The sequence below is a fragment of the Camellia sinensis genome, chromosome 10 (genome assembly GCF_055761805.1).
Source record: "Camellia sinensis isolate YWXY chromosome 10, ASM5576180v1, whole genome shotgun sequence".
Lineage (NCBI taxonomy): Eukaryota > Viridiplantae > Streptophyta > Magnoliopsida > Ericales > Theaceae > Camellia > Camellia sinensis.
In genome coordinates this window covers 83,208,996-83,221,400 of record NC_138970.1, presented here as the reverse complement: position 1 = coordinate 83,221,400, position 12,405 = coordinate 83,208,996, and the positions used below count along the sequence as shown (strand labels likewise).

Sequence of the window (12,405 nt, the reverse complement as noted above, 5' to 3'; positions counted from 1 at the left end):
CCAAAGTCATTTGAATCATATCGTATCGTGCATTTTTAGAGGTCTGGCGGGACGGGTTGGACGGATTGAGATTCTGGCGTGTTGGGTTGGCACAGATGGTAGAGATGGCAATCTGAAACCGGCCCGACGGTGACCCGACCCCCGACCCCGAATTCAGTGGTTATTCACCGAAAAATATCCCCTACGGGCCGGGATGGTATTCAAAAATTCATCCCCGATGATATCCGGGCCGGGGACGGGGATAGGTGTTTCAGATCCGGCCCCGGCCCCGACCCCCGACCCCCGACCCCGGCCCCACCCCGCTCAATCCCCGAGGCGAAATTACAGTTCTGTCCCTGGATATATATATTTGTTTAGGGTTTCACACACACAGACACAAACACACACAGCCTCTGCCTCTCACTCACACGGCGCTCCTCTTTCTCTCTCTCGCTCGCCATCGCCACTGGTCCCTCCCTCTCTCTTTCATCGGTCACCACCGAGCCTCACTCACACACGACGCTCCTCTCTCTCTCTCGCTCGCCACTGGTCTCTCGCTCTCTCTTTCATCTGTCACCGCCGCGCCTCCCTCCTCACCACCGGCGATCCTCCGATCCTCCCTCACCGACGGTCCGACGCTCCTCCGTCGCTGGTATCTCTCTCTTTTTCTAGGAATTTGGATCTAGGGTTTACATATATATATATATATATGAGTATATAGATCTGTTTAGTTTAGATCTGTATATCTGAGACTGAGTGAATGGATCTGTTTCTTCAACCTGTGTGTGTGTGTTTTTTTCTTCTAAATTTATTTATTATATATATATATATAAATATATCTGTTTATATAAATATATCTGAATATGAGTATATAGATCTGTTTTTTTTTTTCTAAATTTATTTATTCTGTGTAGATGATGATGTTCATTGTTCATTAGTTCATTGTTCATTATTGAAGATGATGATGTTGAAGATATCTGTTAATTTGATGATGTTAACAAATTTCAACAAATTTTTCTGTGTGTAGGAATTATTTTATATATTTCTGATGTTGAAGATGATGGTGTTAATTTGTTAGTCATAACCTGTTAGTCATTTGTTGAAATTTGTTGAAATTAATTTGTTAGTCATAACCTGTTAGTCATAATTTTGAAGATTAATTTGCTGAAATTTGTTAATTTTGAAGATTAATTTGTTAGTCATAACCTGTTGTGATTATTATTTTGATGATGTTATTTTGATTATATATTACATATCAAGAGAACAACAATCCTAATAGTAGAAAAATTACTAAGAAAATGATATGTAGGACCACAATTATTCTAACCTGACTCACATTTTTTATCAATTTTAAATTTACATCATTCACTTCTTTTAAGAAATAAATTTCAAAGTTGAAATTTGTTAATTTGTTAATTTCATTCAAATAATTCTCTAACTTCTGAAATTGATTCAGTTTTACCCTTATGTGACATTCTATCCTCTTTTGGCAATTAAGTTGATCAAATAGGACTAATTTAAAAGATAAATCGATAAATTTAATTCTAAAACCTTTTTCCTAGTATAAAAAAAATCCATTGATAACATGAGTACACAGATAGGTAAACAACATTTGTCTCACCTCTCGCTCCTACACCACGCCGATCGCCGCCGCCGCATCTTCTCCACTCGCCGATTTGGTATGTGCTTTGTCTTTGCTCTCTTTCTGCTGTCTCTTTCTCTTATTCTCTGTTTTGGGCTTCTTTTTAGTGTTTTTTGACGAAATGGGTCTCTAGATTTGGACCTTTTGCTTCTTGATTTGGTGTTTCTGTGTTTTCTAGGGCTGGAAAGAGAAGATATATATTTTTCCCATGTATTGGACACATGGTTTGTAATGGGTTTTCAATCTTTTTCAAATCTGAGTTTTGTAATGGATTTTGAAGAGATGTATTCAAATTTGAGTATTGAAAATTTCAGCAATTTTTTTTTTTTTCAAATCTGAGTTTTTTTTTTCCTCTCTATTTTTCTGGAAAAAAGAATGCTCTACTTATTTTTCCTCTCTGTTTTGTGTGGTGGACCAAATGATTCGTAATCATTCTAGAACATCAGGTGAAAGATGATTTCACTTTGGCGACCCAACTGTGGCACCCACTAAAACACCAAACAAATGTTATGAACCATAAAAAAAAAGTATCTGAAAAAAAAAAAAAAGCATGTTATATATGCACATGCAAGCTCTAATGATGGTGCTATTACATTTTTGAATAGAAGAACCAAAGATTGGGATTCCACTAGATTGTTATTGTATAATTTGTTCGGATTGTTGGATTTTTAGTTTATTAGTTTGTCAATGTGTTACATGAATGGACATCTATTTTAATTTTGATTATTTTGTTAATTTATAAATTAGGTTTTTTTATTTAAATTTTTGATTTAAGCTTATTAGTTTGGTTTTAATGTTCTTGAGGTTAGACTTAATTCTTATTCTTCAATATTATTTTGTTGGATTTTTAGTTTACTAGTTTGTTATATTAGTTAATTTATAAATTAGATCTTTTTACTCTTTGATTCAAGTTCTATAATTTGAATTATATTCGTTACACCCGCCAATCCGCCCGAATCGCCTAGACAAATCTGCCATTATTTGCCAACCGAACCCGCCTGTTTTTGATAAGAAAAATGGCAATTTCTAGTGATACTTTTATCAATCCACCACCTGTTGTACGGTTTCTATTTTTCTCCTAAACCGCACCAACTCGCACCACGCACACCCCTAGTTCGAGCCATAGCACAATTGATTTCCAATTTTAAACCTTATTTATGTAACTAGTGGTGAATTTATTGCCCTAGAATCTTCCAAAATCAGTATCTCAAATCATACTGTTAATTGTCAATTCAATTTCTCAATTTCATTTTAATTCTTGTTTAGTCATGATATCCCTCAATCTTTTTATCAAAATTAATTTAGGAAACTGACAATTAAATTAGTTTAATTTCACAATTGTGCTTGTGGATCGATATCTAAATTTGCCATTATTCTAAGAAATTTGGGCATAGGTTAGCTCTTTATTTTTGGGTGTGCCAAACGATCCATCAAGGACAATGTTCCCAAGTAAAAACACCCTCCCCTCGCACTGCTTTGTTAGCTATTTCATGAGATGTCCCATTGTTGTTTCACCTTGCAAAAATGAATTAACAAGGGTGGAATTAATGCCACAAACGATATCTTAAAAGCTATAGAAGTTTGTCAATTATATCTTTGATTTGAATGTGGTTAAATTTTTTTTACTTATCATCATTGTAAATTTGTATGTTGTAATAGATAATGGATGAAGAAAATACAAGTCTTGACTATTTGGATTGTTGGATGTCTAGTGTGCTAGTTTGTCAATGTTGAATGTTAGATGAATGAATATCTATTTTAATTTTGATTATTTTAACTAATTTATAAATCATTTTTTAAAAAAAAAATCTTTGATTGAGATTTTGTAATTTGAATCAAGTTTTTTTCTAATTTGCCAATTAGCCCGAACTGGCAAGTTGAAACAGCCAATATTTGCCAACCGCTTTGCTGGTTTTTGGTGAAAAATAGTGGTTTCTAATGGCAAATTTGCCAATCCACCACCCGTCACGTGAGGAAGAACAATTAAAGTAAGGTGTGAAATTCATTTATTTTGCTAGTAACATGAAGCATGTGTTGAAAGAGAAGTAATTTTCTTATGGAAGCAAGCACCCATGATCATTCTTCTTTTTTTCTATAGTTTCTGTAAGAGAATATAAAAAGCACCGTATAGGTAAAATTGTAGCCCAATTAATTGCATCAAATTCAAGGTTTTAAAAAGCGGCTGCAACCATTATGTAGCGTCGTTACGTAACGGTTGTGATGGTTGCGGCCACCTGTTACGGCTGCTTTTGCAGTGTGATTGAGATACACAAGTGTGTCGGCAGTAGTGGCTGTCGTAGTGGTCGTAACGGTGTCGTAACAGCTGTAACGGCCTGTTACGCACCGTTACGTAATAGTTCCGAACCGCTTCTTTCAAAAAAACACACAAAAAAAACTAAAAATGGGGGAAGAGGGATAGAGAGAAGAGAGAAGATAAAGAGAGAAAATGGAGGAGCAAGAGAGAGAGAGAGAGAGAGAGAGAGAGAGAGGGAAGAGGGAAGATAAAGAACATGTTATTTATTTGTTGAAACTGTAAAACCTATGTTATTCTATTCAGCTACTATCACTCAACCATTTTGTTTGTGTGTGGCTATCTGTATATTGTTTGAAATAATAATAATAATAATAATAATAATAATAATAATATTATTAAAATAAAATGTAAAAAACTCAATTTATAGTGATTTAAAAATATGAAATATATTGGATCAGACTTAAAAATTTACAAAAATTGATTAATATTTATTTTATACCCAATAAATATAATAATGGAAAAAAAATATGCGTATCGATAAGTTTTTTCAAATTGTGCGAAAAATAAAAAAATTCACGGTTTCGGTTACCGCAACCGTTACACTACGGCCTTTACACCCCGCAACCGCAACTGTGTCACCGCCACCGTTACGGCGATCGCAACCGCTTTTCAGAACCTTGATCAAATTTAAAAAAAAAAATTTATTAGTTTGAAAAATGTGAAATTTAATATTAAAGAAAATGGGAGTAGGGATAGAACATGTAGTCCAATAAGATGATTAATGGAAAAGAGCTTGACTACTATGCTTATTTTATTATTTTTATTTTTTTATTTGAGGAATGTTTGAAGTGGAAGAAGTGTGAAACACGCAATAGTTAATTTTCTTGGAGTTTTTTTGCAGAACATGTCACATATTAAGTTAACTGAATTAGGGATTAATGTTCAAAATATACCTCTTTTGATTAATAGAAGGAAATAGATAGCGAATGTAAAATCAAATTAGTTTCTTTTTAATCTTTTCTTTTCTTTTCTTTTTGGTGCTGAGTGTAATCCCTCTCCGATTTTTAATCTTTTCTTTTCTTTTTCTTTTTGGTGCAGAATGTAACCCTTCTTTCTTTTTTCTCTCTTTGATTGTTTTTTTTCTTTTTCCATTTGCCTTCTCTATCTGATTATTTTTTTCTTTCCTTTTTTGGCTGATTAGTTTTATTTGATAGAACAAATTAGTTTTATTTGAAGAAAAAATCAAATTGTTGACATTGCTGAAATTCTTAATTTTAATGATATGTGTTTATTAATTTTATTATAGGAATCAATTTTTTATTTTGAAATATGGTAATGGCTTCTACGGGTGGTAGTCCTAATGGCATACCTGATGATGATTTTGACGAGAACAAAACATTGTAGAAGTATATAACTAAATTAGCAAAACCTGGGGAAGGAGAAGGAAATTGCCAATTACAATGTGATATTTGTAATAATACTTTCAAAGGTTCATATACAAGAGTGAGGGCACACCTGTTAAAACTCCCAGGAAAGGGAATTGGTGCTTGTAAGAAAATTTCCATGTCCGTGTCTGTGTCCATGCTTCTTAGCGTTGTGGTTTTTTGGAAGAGTAAAAGTTGTGACACAATGTCAAAACACTGTCTGCATCATTTGAGCTGTTTACATATATAGATAGTATAGAAGATATACAAATATATTTTCTATGGATGTATCCCAGTTGTACCCGTATCCTATGTTTTTTAAGTTTTGCTGTATCGGCATACTTGTAATGTACCCGTACCCATATCCACACCCGTGCTTCATAGACGACTCCTTAATCTGGAGGCCAAATGGATAATACTGACAGTTTTTTGTATCTAAATAGAAGGGAAAGTGATCAAATTTGATATACAATCCTATCGTAGCCTTCTCAGAAGTATGCATCAATCTATATAATAGTGGCACATCAATATTGGGCCATGTTTTGGACATCATGCCCAACTCCATAATAAAACGTCCTAACGCAGTATGGATTTCAATGTATTGGACATTTCATTTTTCTGTTTTTAATCAAAACTAGCACATAGTCCATAATTCTTGTCTCATAGGTACACACATACACATATTTCTGTTTTTCTACAGATTTTCTATATAGAAGCAATACTTATCCCCAACTGTTTAGGTTGAGCAACATAAACAAATTGTATCAATGTAATAACTTGTCAACTCAAAAATATTTATGTCCTACTTTTTTTAGTTTGTAAATGTCTTTGTTTTACTTACTGTATCCGTTTTGTGTTTCTGACTACAGAATCATGTTAGAAATAAGAACTCCCAAAACCAGAAGAGCCAAGCGAGCAATTGAGAAACGTGCTCCCAAACTTGTGAGTTGTCCGGAGCTCCTTTCAAAGTTATTAAGAATTAGGCAACAATTTTTTCATTATCTAGAAATGAGTAATCACATTCAATGAAAGTGACCATTTTTTTTATTCTGAAAATGTGTTTTTGCAGGTTGAAAATGGGAAGAAAACCTTAATACTGCTTGGTACAAAAACAAGCAATGTACTGAATGCCATTTTGACTGAAATTTATCATCTTAAAAAGAATGATTCTGTTAAATATTCCCGGAGGAATGATAATATCAGACCATTTGAGAGCGGCGGTGAAGCTTCTTTGGAGTTCTTCTCTCTCAAAACTGATTGCAGCCTTTTTGTGGTATGCCGAAACGTAGCACATAGATGTCTTTGCAATTTTTTGCTATTTAGTCAATATGATATGTTGCTTGACGTTCTTTGTAGTGACTATGAGTATACTCTTTAGATGTCCTACTATAACCACTAAATTGAAAAATCAATTATGTTATTGAATAGGTGAAGTATTTTCACCAAGTCCGGGACAAACAAAGAAAGTATCACCTGGCCTAGAGTTACAAGTCCTTAATAGTTCAGAGTACAATGCTTATGGTGCTCCTGAATATCATTTATCTTATACTGTATCCCTTTTAGTCACTCCACACTTAGATACAAGTTGTAACCATTCAACCATTTTTATAAGAAACCACTAATACCCTAGCAATTTGCATTCTAGAACAGATATTTCGAAAGCTGATACACTTAAGTCCAAAACGGCACATTTAGCTATCCAAAGTGATCTCAAGTTTTTTCCTATGTATTTTGTTAAAAAGATTTCATTGGGAGGGGAAAAATATAATGAACTAAAATGTAGAAAGAGTGGAGTTAGCTATGAAAAAATGTAAATATACACACACACACACATATATATGCAAGTGTTAATAGGGATGTTGTAATTACATCTCATTGTTAATACCCTCATGTACAAAATTTTCTTCGTAAAATACAAGTCTTACAATGCATAAGGTGGGTGTAATGGGAAATTTATTGGGTGTAAATAGAAGCTCTCATCCCAAGTTAACTACACTAAGACCTCAATTATTGGTGGATCTCTCTTTACTTCCTCATCTATAAACTAGTACATTTTGATCCCCTCAACTATAAAAAATAATGTATAAATGGGCCCTTCTAGAGTGTGTGAAAGTGAAGATTTTTATAGTTGAGAAGATTAGAATGTACAAGGTCATAAATGAGAGGGATGATGTGATATTTGCTAATATTGGGCGGTCTTGGTGTAGTTAACCCTATATATAATGCTTCTAGAATTGTGTATTTACATGATTAATTTGAAGAATAATAAACTAGACATTGTTGCATCTATAATTATTGCCCACCAAAAGAAAATTTTTCTTTTTTGGAAGTACCTTAAATTCTGAGTGTTTTTACACAAGCCTACCCTTATCATACTACTTTTTAGAGCATGTGGCATACCATGTTCTATTCTCGTTCTTTGTACTAGAATGATCTATTCCAATCCAAGTAATATAGATTCAACCTAGTATCGCACTTATAATTTTTCATTTTTCTCATAAAGGTCATGCTGGCGAGTGTTAATGTCCCTTTGCTGTTTGCACAAGTTTGAGTGTTAGCATGATTCACTGTTATCAATATGATATATTGTGCTTTCTTCACAAAAGTCATATGATTATGTTTTATGCACTATCTTTCCCCCTTTCTTGTCCAAACTAGGTAAAATACAGCATGGAATACATTGGGCTTGTTTCGTTTGTTTTTGGGAGAGTCGTTTTTGAAAAAAAATTTAGGGAGAGTTTAGAAATTTTTTTGGTTTGGTTGGTTGTATATTTTGGGAGACTTGTTTTTTTGGGAGTTTGGAATGATTTGATATTTTGAGAGAATTTGAGTAGATGTGTGAGAGAAAAAGTGATTGAGGAGAGAGGAGAGAGAAAAAGTGATTGATTGATGTGTAAGAGAGAGAAAGTGATTTTGGAAATTTTTTGAGAAAAACTCAAACCAAACAATTTTTTAGAATTTTTTTTCCAAAACTCATCTCCCAAATGCAAACCAAACATACCCATTCATTCCTCCTAGTTTTAGAATTAGAAAATGCTTGCAGATTTGTTCTCTTGCATCATCAATTACTTTTTTGCCCTTGAAATGAAACGGTTATTCTCATATATGAGAATATGTGTGTGGAGTCCATATTACATTAATTCCTTCTAGTTTGAGAATTAGAAAATGCTTGCAGATATGTTGTTCCCTTGCATTATCAATTCATTTTTACTCTTGAAATGCAATTGTCCACCCCATACATGAGAATGTGTGTTAAGAAAACTGTTGTCGAGTACTATTTCTTTGTTGCTTATTTTAAGACTGGCATCTATTTGAATGTTTTTTGTGATGGTATTTGCAGTTTGGTTCTCACTCAAAGAAGCGACCCAACAATCTTGTTATGGGGCGAACATATGATCACCACATTTATGATCTTGTAGAGGTTGGTGTTGAGAATTTCAAAAGCATGGACTCATTCTCATACGATAAGAAATTAGCTCCTCAAATTGGTTCAAAACCTTTCTTTGCTTTTATTGGAGAAGGATTTGAGAGTGAAGAAGAGTTGAAGCATTTGAAGGAAGTTTTGCTTGATCTATTCAGGGGACAGGTGTATTTTTGTTGCTTTCTATCTTTTTCTTTTTCAAGTAAATAATCTCCTCATTATCCTTCTTTGCATTCAGTATAGTGTTGTAAAAAGCATGTTCTCTTGATACAGGTTGTGTCAAATCTGAGCCTTGTTGGGCTAGACCGTGTTTATGTGTGTACAGCTGTGTCTTCAAATAAAGTATTCTTCACTCACTGCGCACTGCGACTTAAAAGATCTGGCACTGTAGTCCCAAGGATGGAGCTTGTTGAAGTTGGTCCCTCCATGGATTTGTTAGTTCGGCGACATCGTCTTCCTGATGAAAGCCTAAGGAAAGAAACTATGAAGATAGCTCCTGAATTGACTAAGAAGAAGGTTTGACACACTCTCTCTCTCTCTCTCTCTCTCTCTCTCTCTCTCTCTCTCGCGCGCGCGCGCGTAATGGCATGTTTTAAACGACAATTCTTTTTTGTTGTTTTAGGAGAAAAATGTCAGTGGGGATGCTTTACAAGGAAAGATTGGGCGGATCTATATTCCAAACCAACAGGTGAGAAATCAACAGTAATACTTTACATTATTTTATCAGCTAGTGGAGTATCTAATTAGTTTAGTGGTGGAACCTAATTAGTATAAATAGAGAGCATGAGTGATTGCCTAATCTGTCCTCTTCATTTATTTATTTATTTTTCTTTTGTCCAAGCTGTAATCTTATCCTTGTGCGAAACCCTGAACCTGCACGGATAGTCTGGTGGTTAAGGGCCGGTTTTGGGACAAACCATACACTTTGATGTCCTAAGTTTGAACCCTGTTGGCTGCACCTGGTCTTGTGTACTAGTATTGCAGGTGGGTCATGTATCTGGGGTATACCCTGCCTCTGCACATTATAGGTGGTCATATATATAAGAAACCATTTATAAATTTGTGAATCTTGCCACGAGTAGCCATGCTGTCTTGCTGCCTTTTCATTTTATTTATTTATTTTTATTTTTTTATAGCTCTCATGATTTTGCAATGTGTATAGGTTGGAGAGAAGGTTCTGCCCAACAAAGCAAAGGGAGTGAAGAGGGAACGCCGAGAAGCTAAGTTGAAAGGCGAGGCAAAGAAGCAGAAGCAAGATTCTTAAGAATTCTAAATCCTTGATTGGCTGCTGTGATGTTTTATGCTTTCTAACTACTCCTGATTTTGCTGGTGGGTGGGTTTTGTTTTCTGTTTTCACCCCTTTATAAAATATTTGATTTTATTATGCAATTTACTTTTGAGTGTATCAATCAGCCAAAATATCCTTATAGCATTTCTTTGTTAGATATAACTTTTGGGAGCAATTTCAATAGGGCCTAAAATGTCTGTTTTGTGTAGGAGCATTGTCATTTGTTGCTCTGCCAATGTATGTCACTTAACATTGGCACTAGATGTTGCAAATGTATGTCTATTTTGCAGACCAATTATTACTATGATATATTTGCATTTGACTTTCCTATTTGGGCAGGCCTAAATTTATTGTGCTTTGCTGCGATGTCCTACTGTCCAGTTAGTTGTAAACATATAAAAAATTTGGCTCTAATTATGAGCAAATGAAGGTTGGATACAAGTTGTTAGAAGAGAGAGAGAGAGAGAGAGAGAGAGAGAGAGAGAGAGAGAGAGAGAGAGAGACAACGGCAGTAGTATACAACGGCAAATTTTTTAATATAACATTAGTCTTTTCTTATATGATCTGAGTATTTTCTTGTCTGCAAAGTATACAACGGCAGTAGTTACATAAATTGTTGATTTTGAATATTGGAGGTTCAAATCCGACTTCAAGTTCTACATCGGATAGAACAAGGGAATCTTGCTGTTCTAGTACTTCGGGATACAAGATGGACGGGAGATCAAGCAACCTTTGCATCCATGGAGGCCATATAACAGGATCTAAATTACTGTAAGATAAGCAAAGAACTATAGAAACTATAGAGAACTTACAGAAATTTTATTACACAGAGTGCGGAAGCTTTTGATTACAAGACTCACAAGACTCGAATACTAATTTCAAGTGTCAAGTGTAGTTTTTGGAACTTCTTGATGCTTGAAACATTGAACTTAGCAACCTATTTATAGGGAAAATCAAGATAACATTCAATAATGCCGAGTGCACTTGGATAGCCTCATCGACACATTATTGGTGTGTTTGATTCTCCACTGACTCCACTTGCTACCAGGATATGACAAGTCCATACCTCTGGTTCACACATCTTCCTAAAGCGATATGCCAGATTATGACAGGCCCATAATTCAAGCATATTATTGTGCAAATATCTCACAAAGGACAAACGATATTATTCCACAGTTTTTCTCAGGGAACTGAGTATTGATTAAAGTGGAAATAATAATGCTGCCGACACTATTACTGACTGACATAGATAGAGAAATAATACTGCAGACACTAACTATTATTGGACTGGTCCATGCTCAAAGAGATAAGCATAGATTCTGACAGCTATTATTATTATTATGCCCACCACGTTCTTCCCAATGTGATAAGCATGAAATGTAGTCCACTCATCTGTTGATCTTAATAGCGAAATGTCCTCATCAAGATAACAAGGTCAAACAGTTCACTATCAATTTCGTTCAGTTCACAGGTATGCTGGTGAACCTCTGGCAGGATGTCTGAATAGTGGTTGTCACTGCAGGCGGCTCTGGCAACAGCTTCGAGCTTAAGCTGCTGGATTTTTCGTAACTGCTGGATTGCGGTCCTTGCCTGTCCGATAGCATCATCTTCTTCGTGGGTAAGACTGGCCTGAATTTCTGCCATTTCATCAAGGGGGATTCCTGAGTCGTAGGTGAACCTATCTTCAATTTGCTGCATGAGAGATTGGTATCGTACAGCAATGGGATGAAATTGAGGATCAATCCAGCGACTTGATGGCTCTGTCTGAGAGAGGGTGATCCGTTCATGTTGCTGAAGGGCTGGATAAGTTCTTCGAGCTGCTGTAGGCCGATTAATACCTCCATATCTTCTGTTTCCTCCTTGGTTGGCCATTCTGTGATAGAAAACAGTGAATAAACAAGCCTGGATAATGCATCAGCAAGAGTATTATCAGAACCATTAATATGTTCTAATGACACTTCTATGCCTAAGCCAGTAATGTAATCCGTAAAGGCTATCCATCTAGACCGTGACGGTTTATGATCCACTGTTTTATTAAAGAAACTGATTATGGCCTGACAATCAGTTCTTAAGGTGAGCTGCTGTTTGTCAAGATAATAAATCTTGAAAGACTCTAGAGAATTCATGCATGCATAGATTTCTGCATCAATGGTAGATTTAATTGGATTAAACTTCCCACTAGCATATGCACAAATCTGCTCTGTTGATCGTGGGTCTTTAGCAGCTAGCTTCCATTTACAAATTCCTCCCCATCCTTCCATGCACCCGTCTGTTTCAAGAATAATTGAACATTGTGCTGGGGGAATTGACAGATCAGGCAGCTTCTGGATCTTGGCCTTGATCTTATGGATCAGCTCCCAATCTTGGGCATTCAACCTCTTCTCTCCATTTGGGCTG

At 35.3% G+C, this 12,405-nt stretch overlaps 1 protein-coding gene across 5 annotated transcripts; it reads left to right on the top strand.

The window, feature by feature from the left end:
• The first annotated feature begins 231 nt into the window (after window positions 1–231).
• Window positions 232–10,340, top strand: LOC114270579 (ribosome production factor 2 homolog). Of its 5 annotated transcripts, none has more exons than XM_082891761.1 (9): window positions 379–631; window positions 1,581–1,658; window positions 3,485–3,614; window positions 6,169–6,241; window positions 6,369–6,572; window positions 8,640–8,885; window positions 8,994–9,236; window positions 9,343–9,408; window positions 9,883–10,340. In XM_082891761.1, exons 4-9 carry the CDS (start codon window positions 6,173–6,175, stop codon window positions 9,982–9,984), a joined length of 930 nt encoding a protein of 309 aa, XP_082747887.1. In that variant the 5' UTR covers window positions 379–631; window positions 1,581–1,658; window positions 3,485–3,614; window positions 6,169–6,172; the 3' UTR covers window positions 9,985–10,340. The 5 variants fall into 5 exon arrangements, with proteins under 5 accessions (XP_082747883.1, XP_082747887.1, XP_082747886.1 ...); XM_082891760.1 differs by having other exon boundaries at window positions 1,577–1,658; XM_082891759.1 differs by lacking the exon at window positions 3,485–3,614.
• The last annotated feature ends 2,065 nt before the right edge of the window (window positions 10,341–12,405 follow it).